Source organism: Aquarana catesbeiana, linkage group LG10 (genome assembly GCF_042186555.1).
Source record: "Aquarana catesbeiana isolate 2022-GZ linkage group LG10, ASM4218655v1, whole genome shotgun sequence".
NCBI lineage: Eukaryota > Metazoa > Chordata > Amphibia > Anura > Ranidae > Aquarana > Aquarana catesbeiana.
This window is the reverse complement of record NC_133333.1, coordinates 7,881,547-7,896,407: the sequence shown is the minus strand read 5'-3', so window position 1 is coordinate 7,896,407 and position 14,861 is coordinate 7,881,547. Positions and strand designations below refer to the sequence as shown.

The window sequence follows — 14,861 nt, the reverse complement described above, 5'->3', positions numbered from 1 at the left end:
AAGGAGCGGGCCGGCGACATTAACTGATGAGTAATCAGCTGTCAGCGGGGCTTCCCCACTGACAGCTGATGTAAAAAAAAGAAGTGCTGGCAAAAAAAATTGTGAAAAGACATCCTTGCCCCCCCCCCTCCCCCAAATTCATACCGGGCCCTTATCCAAGCATGCAGTTTGGCAGGTCAGGAAAGTGAGGGGACAACTGAGTGCCCCTCCTGAACAATACCAGGCCACATCCCCCGCCCCAAGCACCTTGTCCCCATGTTGATGTAGCCAAGGGCCTCTTCCCCACAACCCTGAGCGGTGGTTGTGGGGGTCTGTGGGCCAGGGGGCTTATCAGAATCTGAAAGCCCCTTTTAACAAGGGGGGCCCCCATATCCCCCCCACCCATACTCCATGTACCCCCCCAGCATCATTTCTGCACCCATACTTCATGTACCCCCCCAGCATCACTTCTGCACCCATACTCCATGTACCCCCCCAGCATCACTTCTGCACCCATACTTCATGTACCCCCCCCAGCATCACTTCTGCACCCATACTCCATGTACCCCCCCCCCCCAGCATCACTTCTGCACCCATACTTCATGTACCCCCCCCCCAGCATCACTTCTACACTCATACTCCATGTACCCCCCCAGCATCACTTCTGCACCCATACTTCATGTACCCCCCCCCCCCCCCCAGCATCACTTCTGCACCCATACTTCATGTACCCCCCCCCCAGCATCACTTCTACACCATACTTCATGTACCCCCCCCAGCATCACTTCTGCACCCATACTCCATGTACCCCCCCAGCATCACTTCTGCACCCATACTCCATGTACCCCCCCAGCATCACTTCTGCACCCATACTTCATGTACCCCCCCAGCATCTCTTCTGCACCCATACTTCATGTACCCCCCCAGCATCTCTTCTGCACCCATACTTCATGTACCCCCCCCCCCCCCCCAGCATCACTTCTGCACCCATACTTCATGTACCCCCCCCCCCCAGCATCACTTCTACACCCATACTTCATGTACCCCCCCCAGCATCACTTCTGCACCCATACTCCAAGTACCCCCCCAGCATCACTTCTGCACCCATACTTCATGTACCCCCCCAGCATCTCTTCTGCACCCATACTTCATGTACCCCCCCAGCATCTCTTCTGCACCCATACTTCATGTACCCCCCCAGCATCTCTTCTGCACCCATACTTCATGTACCCCCCCCCCCCCCCAGCATCACTTCTGCACCCATACTTCATGTACCCCCCCCCCCCCAGCATCACTTCTACACCCATACTTCATGTACCCCCCCCCAGCATCACTTCTGCACCCATACTCCATGTACCCCCCAGCATCACTTCTGCACCCATACTTCATGTACCCCCCCCAGCATCTCTTCTGCACCCATACTTCATGTACCCCCCCAGCATCTCTTCTGCACCCATACTTCATGTACCCCCCCCCCAGCATCACTTCTGCACCCATACTTCATGTACCCCCCCCCCCCCCAGCATCACTTCTACACCCATACTCCATGTACCCCCCCAGCATCACTTCTGCACCCATACTTCATGTACCCCCCCAGCATCACTTCTGCACCCATACTTCATGTACCCCCCCAACATCACTTCTGTACCCATACTTGATGTATAATGTAGTAGTGTATGGTGTATAGTGTATGGTGTATGATGTATAGTGTAGTAGTGTATGTTGTATAGTGTGTAGTGTAGTAGTGTATGGTGTAGGAGTGTATAGTGTAGTAGTGTATAGTGTATAGTGTATGTTGTGTAGTGTGTAGTGTATAGTAGTGTATAGTGTATGTTGTATAGTGTAGTAGTGTATGTTGTGTGTAGTGTAATAGTGTAGTAGTGTATGGTGTATAGTGTAGTAGTGTATGTTGTATAGTGTAGTAGTGTATGTTGTGTAGTAGTGTATGTTGTATAGTGTAGTAGTGTATGTTGTGTGTAGTGTAATAGTGTAGTAGTGTATGGTGTGTAGTGTATAGTGTAGTAGTGTAGTGGTGTATAGTGTAGTAGTGTATGTTGTATGGTGTAGTAGTGTATAGTGTAGTAGTGTATGTTGTATAGTGTGTAGTGTATGTTGTGTAGTAGTGTATGTTGTATAGTGTGTAGTGTATGTTGTATGTTGTATAGTGTGTAGTGTATGGTGTATAGTGTATGTTGTATAGTGTGTATGTTGTGTAGTGTATGTTGTATAGTGTGTAGTGTATGTTGTATAGTGTAGTAGTGTATGTTGTATAGTGTATGGTGTAGTAGTGTATAGTGTATGTTGTGTAGTGTGTAGTGTATGTTGTATAGTGTGTAGTGTATAGTGTATGTTGTATAGTGTATGTTGTATAGTGTGTAGTGTATAGTGTAGTAGTGTATGTTGTATAGTGTGTATGTTGTATAGTGTAGTAGTGTATGTTGTATAGTGTAGTAGTGTATGTTGTATAGTGTAGTAGTGTATGTTGTATAGTGTGTAGTGTATAGTGTAGTAGTGTATAGTGTGTAGTGTATGTTGTATAGTGTATGTTGTATAGTGTGTAGTGTATGGTGTGTAGTGTATGTTGTGTAGTGTATAGTGTGTAGTGTATAGTGTGTAGTGTATGTTGTATAGTGTGTAGTGTATGTTGTGAGTGTATAGTGTATGTTGTATAGTGTGTAGTGTATAGTGTATAGTGTGTAGTGTATGTTGTATAGTGTGTAGTGTATGTTGTATAGTGTGTAGTGTATAGTGTGTAGTGTATGTTGTATAGTGTGTAGTGTATGTTGTATAGTGTGTAGTGTATAGTGTATGTTGTATAGTGTGTAGTGTATGTTGTATAGTGTGTAGTGTATAGTGTGTAGTGTATGTTGTATAGTGTGTAGTGTATAGTGTGTAGTGTATGGTGTGTAGTGTATGTTGTGTATAGTGTGTAGTGTATAGTGTGTAGTGTATGTTGTATAGTGTGTAGTGTATGTTGTATAGTGTGTAGTGTATGTTGTGTAGTGTATAGTGTATGTTGTATAGTGTGTAGTGTATAGTGTATAGTGTGTAGTGTATGTTGTATAGTGTGTAGTGTATGTTGTATAGTGTGTAGTGTATGTTGTATAGTGTGTAGTGTATAGTGTGTAGTGTATGTTGTATAGTGTAGTAAGTGTATGTTGTATAGTGTGTAGTGTATGTTGTATAGTGTGTAGTGTATAGTGTATGTTGTATAGTGGTGTAGTGTATGTTGTATAGTGTGTAGTGTATAGTGTGTAGTGTATAGTGGTGTAGTGTATGTTGTATAGTGTGTAGTGTATAGTGTATGTTGTATAGTGTATGTTGTATAGTGTGTAGTGTATAGTGTATGTTGTATAGTGTATGTTGTATAGTGTGTAGTGTATAGTGTGGTGCCTGTGAACTATCCCATGTGGCCTTCTGAGTGTAGCCTTCATTCTTCAGGTAATAAATCACCTCTGTGGACGTCATAACAGAGAAAAACGGATTGGCAGCAAATAGGAAAAACAAATACAAAGTATAAAAGGCAACAAAAACATTTCCTACAAGTGATAATCCTACAGATAAGACATGGGAGGGGGTAGATGGGAGTGATAAGTGGCAGCAGGAAATGACATCCAACCCCACCGCCGGCCGCCTGCAGAGCTCTACGAGAGGCTGAACATTGACACCAGATGCAGTCCAGTGCGTTTTTTTTTTCTGCATCAAAAACGCATGGACAGTAGATCATAGGAGTTCCAATGGTTCTGGTTCACACCAGTGCAGTCAGCTCCAGTGCAGACAAAGAAGTAGAAGAGCCAATTCACACCATGTGCAGTCCAGTGCGTTTTTCTTTGTTTCTGCATCAAGGTTATATGGTTTCACATGCTGCATTTTTCTGCGGTAAAATGCAAAAAAAAATAAAAAAATCACTGAAACGCATCAAAAACGCACCAGACCCCCCAGTACAGTGATCTGGAATGCATCCAGAAACGCATTAAAAAATGCAATGAAAATGCACCGGAACGCATCAAAAATGTGCTGGAAAACGCACAGCCATTAAAAAAAACACACCCACAATGGATCTGCAGCGTGTTTTTCTGGGGTGAATCGGCGGGAACATGCTGCATTTTTTTTCTGCACAGAACTGTACTGGAATGTGGAAAAATGCATCAAAAACGCACTGAAACGCATTACATGAAGAAAAAAAAACAGGAAACCTTGAAAAAAAAGACAGAGGGAAAAAACGCCCTGAAATGCATTGAAAACTCATCGAAAACGCACATGCAGAAACGCATCTGGAGCGAGTTTTTTGAAGTGTGAACTGTAAGCAAAAACACATCCAGAACGCGTCTGGGGTGCATGCTTGTCACGTGTAAACACATCCACAAAAACACATCCAGATCCATTCCCGATGCATTTCTGCGTGCTCGCTTTTAACGTTTTTTTTTTATGCGTTTATGCATTTTTGATGCGTTTCCGAATGCATTCCAGATGCTTTTATTTTCTTCTTTTTTCCTGTTTTCTTTTTTTTTTTTTTTTTGCTGTACTGGGGTCTGGTGCGTTTTTTAATGCATTTTACCGGGAAAAAAATGCAGAATGTCCTACTTTTTTTTTCTGGAACGCCCTGGAACTGACCACTATGTCGCTGGTAACCATATAACGTACTTTCCATGCGTTTTTGATGCATAAAAAAATAAATTTCACTGGACTGCATGTGGTGTGAACTGGCCCTTAGGGCAGCATGCATCCAGGGGCCCATATTGCCCTAAAAATCGGTGGTTGAGCCGTGGTTTTACCACCCGCCCGTCTCATTGTCCCCAAGAACGCGACTCTCGCGGGGGGGGGGGGGCCGTGGTGGCGCAATCTGTTAATGGCTGATCACCGCAGCCGCCCACTGACCGCCGTGACCAATCGCAGCAGATCACATAACAATTGTAAAGAATGATTGGCTTTCTTTCATGCCATCCATTGTGTACAATTGTGTTGCTAGCTGTGATTGGTCACGGAGATCACATGGTAAAAGACAGGGCCAATCACAGCCCATCTGTGCCATGGGATTAGTTTTGACCAATCACAGCAAAAGACACTAAATGAACCAGATTCATTGGGTAAAAATGGTTACTTGTAGCAATGAAATAAACTCAACTCAATATTGAACCCTACGGACTAAAGCCCCATACACACTATTCAATTTCCTGCAGATTTCTGTCTTCAAGAGGAAGTAAACCCTGATGGCTGTTACCTCCTCTTTGTTTCCCTGCAAAGGTAAAGCATAATGGGCTAGTATGCCGCATACTAGCCCATTATGTGTCACTTACCTGACACAGGAGCCTGCGATGTCCCCGCTGTCCCCTCTTCCACGAAGCGTCCATCTTCCTTCCGGGTATCGTGGCTCCGGTCGGAGCCGCGATGACGTCACTCCCGGCACTAACGGCACGCTCACTGCGCCTGTGCGCCGTTGTCAATCAGGTAGCGTGGGTCTAATACCCGTCACCTGATTGGCTGAAGGCACAGCCGCCCCGATTAAATGCCTAGCAGAACGGAAGAAGAGAGGGGGGGGGAGCATGGAGGACACAGGAGCCGTCCCACAGCTGGCCGCCTTCACCCACTGCCTGACCCGCCACTAAGATGGGGTAAGTGCCGGGCCGACAGTGGGCGGGTGGGGGTCACAGTGGCAGCATTTGATGAGCACAAGTGGCTGCATTTAACAGGCACAAATGGCTGCATTTGACGGGCACAAGTGGGTGCATTTGATGGGCACAAGTGGCTGCATATGATGGGCACAAGTGGCTGCATTTAACAGGCACAAATGGCTGCATTTGACGGGCACAAGTGGCTGCATATGATGGGCACAAGTGGCTGCATTTGATGGGGACAAGTGGCTGCATTTGACGGGCACAAGTGGCTGCATATGATGGGCACAAGTGGCTGCATTTGATGGGGACAAGTGGCTGCATTTGACGGGCACAAGTGGCTGCATTTGATGGGCACAAGTGGCTGCATATGATGGGCACAAGTGGCTGCATATGATGGGCACAAGTGGCTGCATTTGACGGGCACAAGTGACTGCATATGATGGGCACAAGTGGCTGCATATGATGGGCACAAGTGGCTGCATTTGACGGGCACAAGTGACTGCATATGATGGACACAAGTGGCTGCATATGATGGGCACAAGTGGCTGCATATGATGGGCACAAGTGGCTGCATTTGATGGGCACAAGTGGCTGCATTTGATGGGCACAAGTGGCTGCATTTGATGGGCACAAGTGGCTGCATATGATGGGCACAGTGGCTGCATTTGATGGGCACAAGTGGCTGCATTTGATGGGCACAAGTGGCTGCATATGATGGGCACAAGTGACTGCATTTGATGGGCACAAGTGGCTGCATTTGATGGGCACAAGTGGCTGCATTTGATGGGCACAAGTGGCTGCATATGATGGGCACAAGTGGCTGCATTTGATGGGCACAAGTGGCTGCATTTGACGGGCACAAGTGGCTGCATTTGACGGGCACAAGTGGCTGCATTTGATGGGCACAAGTGGCTGCATTTGATGGGCACAAGTGGCTGCATTTGATGGGCACAAGTGGCTGCATTTGATGGGCACAAGTGGCTGCATATGATTGGCACAGTGGCTGCATTTGATGGGCACAAGTGGATGCATTTGATGGGCACAAGTGGCTGCATATGATGGGCACAGTAGCTGCATTTGATGGGGCACAATGGCTGCATATTATTAAATCCAATTTAATGGTCTTCAAACAAGACATTCATATGAGATAGTAGATCCAGATCAATATAAGTCGGTGCTTTTTATTCACTGCAGCCATGTTAAAAAATTTCCCTGCATTTCTGCAAAATACATCAAAAAACGGATTAATGTGAATCAAGCCTGAGTCCTTATCAGTGTTCTGTGTCCTCACATATCCAGTAGTTTCGATTTCCCAGGAATGGAAACAAAGAAAAAGGAAAACATCTAAGGAAAGTAAACAAAGAAAGCATATTATAAATTCTTAAAGTGACAGTCGCTTCATACATGTGTGTATATATATATATATCAACATTATCAGACCCCTAGAATTCTACTCAATATGAGGGCACAGTGAGGCTGCAATTGATGTTTTTTTTTTTTTCAGTATTTTTCAGTTTTTTTGCGCCCCCCCCAAAAAATTCTGAGCACCAACCGCCACTGGTTCCATGTCAGGATCTCAGAATTACTTTCCATTTTATCTGCTGTATAACACAGAGCAGGAAATGTGTGCCAAGAGCAAACAATCATTACACAGCACTCTGTATCCTGTACAGGATGACGTCACACCGCTGCTCATGAAGCTGGGAGAAATGAAAGTGATTCTGGGAGGGTGAAACGGAGATGAAGAACTGAAACCCTCACAGAGTTTCGTTTCTGTCTCTCCAAAGGATGTCGGTATAAAATCCCCGAGAGCTTCATCCACCGACCAGACCGGGGAGAGCTCATCTCATCCATCCATCTGGTCCGCGAATGTGACCGACTTCTCTACAGAGAGAGGTGCAAATCTACATTATTATTATTATTATTATTATTATTATTATTATTATTACATGATGGTTGCATAATGACAAAAAGAACAAGATGAAGTTACATTATTATTTATTATATTTTTTATTATAACAGATATTTTAATGCTGTTGTTGTTATTAATATTATCTTTCTTTTTTCCTTTCCTTTCCTTTCTTTTTTTCTTTCTTTCTTTCTTTCTTTCTTTCTTTCTTTCTTTCTTTCTTTCTTTCTTTCTTTCTTTCTTTCTTTCTTTCTTTCTTTCTTTCTTTCTTTCTTTCTTTCTTTCTTTCTTTCTTTCTTTCTTTCTTTCTTCTCTTTTCTTTCTTCTCTTTTCTTTCTTCTCTTTTCTTTCTCCCTTCTTTTTTCTCTTTTCTTTCTCCCTTCTTTCTTCTCTTTTCTTTCTCCCTTCTTTCTTCTCTTTTCTTTCTCCCTTCTTTCTTCTCTCTCCTTTGCCCCTCTGCCTTCTTTCTCTCTCTCTTATTCGTTCTTCACCCTTCTTTTTCACCCCTTCTCCCTCCTTTCTTCTTCCTACCTTCACCCCCTCTTTATTTTTCTTCCTTCTTTGTAGCCTCCATTCACAGCAGTGCGGCTTTGAAGTTGCGCTACTTCAAATTTACTATATATATAGTGTGTGTGTTTATTTATATATTTTGTTATTTATTTTATCATCTTTTATTATTAATGATTGTTATAGAATGCACAGTACAGAGTCACATTGTTATGTTTTATCATTTTATTATTGTAAAAAAAAGAAGTTTGTTATAGAATGACATAACGCACAGTGCAGAGTTAGGTGGGTTATTGACGAAAGGCAAATCCACTTTGCACTACAAGTGCAAAGTGCACTTGAAATTGCACTGAAAGTGCACTTGGAAGTGCAGTCACTGTAGATCTGAGGGGTAGATATGAAATGAGGGGAAGCTCTGCTGATTTTATCATCCAATCATGTGCTAGCTAAAATGCTGTGTTTTTATTTTCCTTGTGTGTCCCCCTCGGATCTACAGTGACTGAACTTCCAAGTGCACTTTCAGTGCAATTTCAAGTGCACTTTGCACTTGTAGTTTGCACTTGTAGTGCAAAGTGGATTTGCTTTTCGTAAATAACTCCCTTACTTTTTTTGTGCAATCTTATATTAAAAAAGAAATGAATGCTTGCAGGGCCCTTTTTTCCGCCCAGTTCCTCTATTATTCATAGAAGATGTTATACAGCTTTTATGAATGAGCCGCATATCTATGAATGGAGGCTCATACATTGAGCCTCTATGACTGGCGGAGCTGGATGGAAAGAATGGACATATTCGGGCTCTTTTGATGGGTTGCAGCTCCTTGGTTCTATTAACGCCCACCACACCGGGAGATTAGGGCGGGGGGGGGGGGGGGGCGGATTGGAAAAGGAAGAGGTTTCGGTGAAAGGAGGGCACAGCAACACAAGGGACATACCTCAGTGAAGAGAAGTAATGTCCCTTGTGCTGATTTGTATTATTTTTTGCTTGTTTTAGAAAAATGTCAGCTTTAAATGAGCTGAATACATCAAAGCAAAGAGGCGCTCGATGTCCAGTTCATACTGGTAGGCACTGATTATCAGTGCTCACCAGTGCTGGCTAAGAGTGCCCACCAGTTCTGCCAATTAGTGCCCATCAGTGTCACCTATCAGTGCCCACCAGTGCTGGCAATCAGTGCCCACCAGTGCTGCCTATCAGTGCCCACCAGTGCTGTCAATTAGTGCCCATCAGTACCTCCTCATCAGTGTCGCCTATCAGTGCCCACCAATGCTGGCAATCAGTGCCCACCAGTGCTGTCAATTAGTGCCCATCAGTGCCTCCTCATCAGTGTCGCCTATCAGTGCCCACCAGTGCTGGCTATCATTGCCCACCAGTGCTGCCAATTAGTGCCCACCAGTGCTGCCTATCAGTGCCCACCAGTGCTGCCTATCAGTGCCCACCAGTGCTGCCAATTAGTGCCCATCAGTGCCTCCTCATCAGTGTCACCTATCAGTGCCCACTAGTGCTGCCAATCAGTGCCCACCAGTGCTGCCTATCAGTGCCCACTAGTGCTGCCAATCAGTGCTCGCCAATGCTGCCTATCAGTGCCCACTAGTGCTGCCTATCAGTGCCCACTAGTGCTGCCAATCAGTGCTCGCCAATGCTGCCTATCAGTGCCTATCAGTGCCCACTAGTGCTGCCTATCAGTGCCCACTAGTGCTGCCTATCAGTGCCCACTAGTGCTGCCAATCAGTGCTCGCCAATGCTGCCTATCAGTGCCCACTAGTGCTGGCAATCAGTGCCCACCAGTGCTGCCAATTAGTGGCCATCAGTGCCTCCCCATCAGTGTCACCCATCAGTTCCATCTATCAGTGCCTCCCAATCAGTGAAAGAGAAAAAATACCTGTTTGCAAAATTTTATAACAAACTATGAAAAAAATTTTTTTTTCTTCAAAATTTTCTGTCTTTTTTCATTTGTTTAGCAAAAAATAACCCCTCCCCCCTCCCAGTGGTGATTGAATACCACCAATAGAAAGCTCTATTTGTCTCCAAAAAATGATAAAAATCTCATATATGTACAATGTTGTGTGACTGCATAATTGTCATTCAAAGTGTGAGAGCGCTGAAAGCTGAAGAAGCAGGAAGGGGGTGGCAGTGCCCGGGACTGAAGGGGGTAGCAGTGCCCGGGATTGAAGGGGGTAGCAGTGGCCAGGATTGAGGGGGGTGGCGGTGCCCGGGATTGAAGGGGTGGTAGTGCCCGGGACTGAAGGGGGTAGCAGTGGCCGGGATTGAAGGGGGTGGCAGTGCCCGGGATTGAAGGGGTGGCGGTGCCCGGGACTGAACGGGGTAGCAGTGGCCGGGATTGAAGGGGGTGGCGGTGCCCAGGATTGAAGCGGGTGGCGGTGCCCAGGACTGAAGGGGGTGGCAATGCCCGGGATTGAAGGGGGTGGCGGTGCCCAGGATTGAAGGGGGTGGCAGTGCCCAGGATTGAAGCGGGTGGCGGTGCCCGGGATTGAAGGGGGTGGCGGTGCCCGGATTGAAGGGGGTGGCGGTGCCTGGGATTGAAGGGGGTGGCAGTGCCCAGGATTGAAGTGGGTGGCGGTGCCCAGGATTGAAGGGGGTGGCGGTGCCCCGGATTAAAGGGGGTGGTGGTGCCCGGGATTGAAGGGGGTGGCGGTGCCCGGGATTGAAGGGGGTGGCGGTGCCCGGGATTGAAGGGGTGGCGGTGCCCCAGATTGAAGGGGGTGGCGGTGCCCAAGATTGAAGGGGGTGGCAGTGCCCCGGATTGAAGGGGGTGGCGGTGCCCCGGATTGAGGGGGGTGGCAGTGGCTGGGATTGAAGGGGGTGGCAGTGCCCAGGATTGAGGGGGGTGGCAGTGCCCAGGATTGAAGGGGGTGGCGGTGCCCGGGATTGAAGGGGGTGGCGGTGCCCGGGATTAAAGGGGGTGGCGGTGCCCGGGATTGAAGGGGGTGGCAGTGCCCAGGATTGAGGGGGTGACGGTGCCCCGGATTGAAGGGGGTGGCGGTGCCCGGGATTAAAGAGGGTGGCGGTGCCCGGATTGAAGGGAGTGGCGGTGCCCGGGATTGAAGGGGGTGGCAGTGCCCAGGATTGAAGCAGGTGGCGGCACCCAGGATTGAAGGGGGTGGCGGCGCCCCGGATTAAAGGGGGTGGTGGTGCCCGGGATTGAAGGGGGTGGCGGTGCCCGGGATTGAAGGGGGTGGCGGTGCCCGGGATTGAAGGGGTGGCAGTGCCCCAGATTGAAGGGGGTGGCGGTGCCCGAGATTGAAGGGGGTGGCAGTGCCCCGGATTGAAGGGGGTGGCGGTGCCCCGGATTGAGGGGGGTGGCAGTGGCCGGGATTGAAGGGGGTGGCAGTGCCCAGGATTGAGGGGGGTGGCAGTGCCCAGGATTGAAGGGGATGGCAGTGGCCGGGATTGAGGGGGGTGACGGTGCCCCGGATTGAAGGGGGTGGCGGTGCCCGGGATTGAAGGGGGTGGCAGTGCCCGGGATTAAAGGGGGTGGCGGTGCCCGGGATTGAAGGGGGTGGCAGTGGCCGGGATTGAAGGGGGTGGCAGTGCCCAGGATTGAGGGGGGTGACGGTGCCCCGGATTGAAGGGGGTGGCAGTGGCCAGGATTGAAGGGGGTGGCGGTGCCCCGGATTGAAGGGGGTGGCGGTGCCCGGGATTGAAGGGGGTGGCGGTGCCCGGGATTAAAGGGGGTGGCGGTGCCCGGGATTGAAGGGGGTGGCAGTGCCCAGGATTGAAGCGGGTGGCGGTGCCCGGGATTGAAGGGGTGGCGGTGCCCCAGATTGAAGGGGGTGGCGGTGCCCGAGATTGAAGGGGGTGGCAGTGCCCCGGATTGAAGGGGGTGGCGGTGCCCCGGATTGAGGGGGGTGGCAGTGGCCGGGATTGAAGGGGGTGGCAGTGCCCAGGATTGAGGGGGGTGGCAGTGCCCAGGATTGAAGGGGATGGCAGTGGCCGGGATTGAGGGGGGTGACGGTGCCCCGGATTGAAGGGGGTGGCGGTGCCCGGGATTGAAGGGGGTGGCAGTGCCCGGGATTAAAGGGGGTGGCGGTGCCCGGGATTGAAGGGGGTGGCAGTGGCCGGGATTGAAGGGGGTGGCAGTGCCCAGGATTGAGGGGGGTGACGGTGCCCCGGATTGAAGGGGGTGGCAGTGGCCAGGATTGAAGGGGGTGGCGGTGCCCCGGATTGAAGGGGGTGGCGGTGCCCGGGATTAAAGGGGGTGGCGGTGCCCGGGATTGAAGGGGGTGGCAGTGGCCGGGATTGAAGGGGGTGGCAGTGCCCAGGATTGAAGCGGGTGGCGGTGCCCGGGATTGAAGGGGGTGGCGGTGCCCGGGATTGAAGGGGGTGGTACTGCCCGGGATTAAAGGGAATGGCAGTGCCCGGGATTAAAGGGGGTGACGGTGCCCCGGATTGAAGGGGGTGCAACTGCCCGGGATTGAAGGGGGTGGCGGTGCCCGGGATTGAGGGGGGTGCAACTGCCCGGGATTGAAGGGGTTAATATCTCTTTATTTTGTCTTTTAGAAAAAACACTCCCCGAACATCAGAGAAGATCCATAAGAGATGGGTGAGTGTCATTTCTTTATCACACATCGGTGGGGGGAGGTTCATGTGGAATGTTCATTGGATGCCCAGATATAGCAGCTGAAGTTCTGTGCAAATCTAGTCCAGCTTGGCTCCGCCCCTTTACCATTTCCCTATTGGTCCATTAACATATAAGGAGCATCCTCATTGGACGGAGGTATAAGGCCAGGCTCGGCTTTCTGGAGAAGTCCAGACTGGAATAGAACTTCAGCTGCCTCTATATCTGGATTTACGGATCCATTTGCCTGTATGACCTCTCATAAATCACAGTAGTCCCCCCTGGCAATACCTTCATCTTATTTCCCCTCCAGTAGTACGGCGCCATCTTTGTTCAGGCATCATCTACTTCCTGGATGGAGCTGCCAACTCAGAGATGACACAATCACATAGATCCCGGTGTCTGCGCAGTTCTCAGCTGTTTTCACAAATGTCTGACACAGATCAGCCCCTGGCTGCCACTTCTCAACCTTGTGACTTGCTGCAAAGTTACAATGTACAGTCTGATCACTGGGGGAGGGGAGACTGAGGAAATGACTCCTCCTCCTTCTACAAAGTTACAATGTACAGTCTGATCACTGGGGGGGAAAGACTGAGGAAATGACTCCTCCTCCTTCTACAAAGTTACAGTGTACAGTCGGATCACTGGGGGAGGAGACTGAGGAAATGACTCCTCCTCCTTCTACAAAGTTACAGTGTACAGCCTGATCACTGGGGGGAGGGGAGACTGAGGAAATGACTCCTCCTCCTTCTACGAAGTTACAATGTACAGTCTGATCACTGGGGGAGGGGAGACTGAGGAAATACTTCCCCCTGCCTGCAGCAGACTGATGACATCATCTAAGCCTAGGCAAAGTCACTGGACTGGAGCTCACGGATGACTTTAAAATGATAATATTGTGTCAGGAAATCATTTGTGTGACTCTAAAGTTACTAAAAGATCCAAATGTAATGATACAAAACCTCTCTGCAGATTTCTTCCAGAGGGCCCCGCCCTTCCTCATCCAGTTGCAGAATATTTTGAGAAAATACCCGGACGGGGGACAGATCCTTAAAGTAAGTGAACTGATTTCATTCTGAATTGAAGAACAATTTTGGGGCACAAGTGAGAACTTCGTATGAAGCTGCATAAAGCCCAACAAATACATAGGTTGGACTTGATGGACTTGTGTCTTTTTTCAACCTCACCTACTATGTAACTATATGTAAAAAATTGTGGAAACACAAATATGTCTTTGAAGTTGTTGTTGCTGTCCATGACCCCACTGGGGAGATTTCACCTCACTTCCTGTCTCCGTGACACCGGGATACATATTGGGGGATATGGGGTTGTCATCAGGGCAGGAAGCTACAGACAGTAATAAAAACCTGACAGAGGCTGTAGTCCTTTCCAGTGTTTTCTTGCAATCTTCCAAAAGCTTTTCCTATCGCTTGCTGTGCAGAAAGGAAATGTGAGGAAATCTGATTGTTGGGGTCTTAGAAAACAATCCCGATGGGGGTTCTATCCCTTTCCCACTCTCTATAAACTGTAAAACTGTTGAGATCCAGGGATTGGTTTAAGATTTGGGGTACAGGAGGGGGAGAGTGTTAGGTGTTAGGGTACAAGGGGGGGGGCTTTGAGTCTGGTATGGATCTTAAAAGGGAACCCCAAGACAAAATGAAAAATAAAATGGTGTGGGGGTCCCCCCGCCAAGACTATACCAGACCCTTATCCGAACATTCAGCCCAGCAGGTCAGGAAAGGGGGGTGACGAGCTAGTGCCCCCCCCCTCCTGAACCATACCAGGCCACACGCCCTCAACATGGGGGGGGGGTGGGTGCTTTGGGGCAGAGGGGCTCTGCACTCCCCCCCCAAAGCACCTTGTTGATGGGGACAAGGGCCTCTTCCCAAAAACCCTGGGCGGTGGTTGTGGGTGTCTGCAGGCAGGGGGCTTATCAGAATCTGGCCCCCAGATCTCAGCCCTCCCCCCATGTCATTGAGTATGGGGTACATTGTATACTGTACACTTTCACCCCAAAAAAAGCAACACAGTGTAAATAAAAACAAGAGACGGTTTAGACAAGTTCTTTATTAAAAATCTTCTTCCAGGCTTCTTCCTCCGATCTTCTCCCTCTGGTGTTCTCCCTCCGGTCTTCTTCCTCCAAGCTTCTCCCTCTGGTGTTCTTCCTCTTGTCTTCTTCCTCCAATCTTCTCCCTCCGTTGTTCTCCCTCCGTTGTTCTCCCTCCGTTGTTCTCCCTCCGGTCTTCTTCCTCCGATCTTCTCCTTCCGGTGTTCTGCC

General features: G+C 49.0%; 1 protein-coding gene across 1 annotated transcript in view; it reads left to right on the top strand.

The window, feature by feature from the left end:
• The first annotated feature begins 7,382 nt into the window (after nt 1-7,382).
• The window catches only part of LOC141110285 (sacsin-like), a 34,045-nt gene continuing 26,566 nt past the window's right edge, over nt 7,383-14,861 (top strand). The window contains exons 1-3 of the mRNA XM_073601574.1: nt 7,383-7,490; nt 12,526-12,568; nt 13,556-13,638. Of these exons, the coding sequence (XP_073457675.1) occupies nt 12,565-12,568; nt 13,556-13,638 (87 nt within the window). The 5' untranslated portion in view covers nt 7,383-7,490; nt 12,526-12,564. The remainder of the gene's footprint in view (nt 7,491-12,525; nt 12,569-13,555; nt 13,639-14,861) is intronic.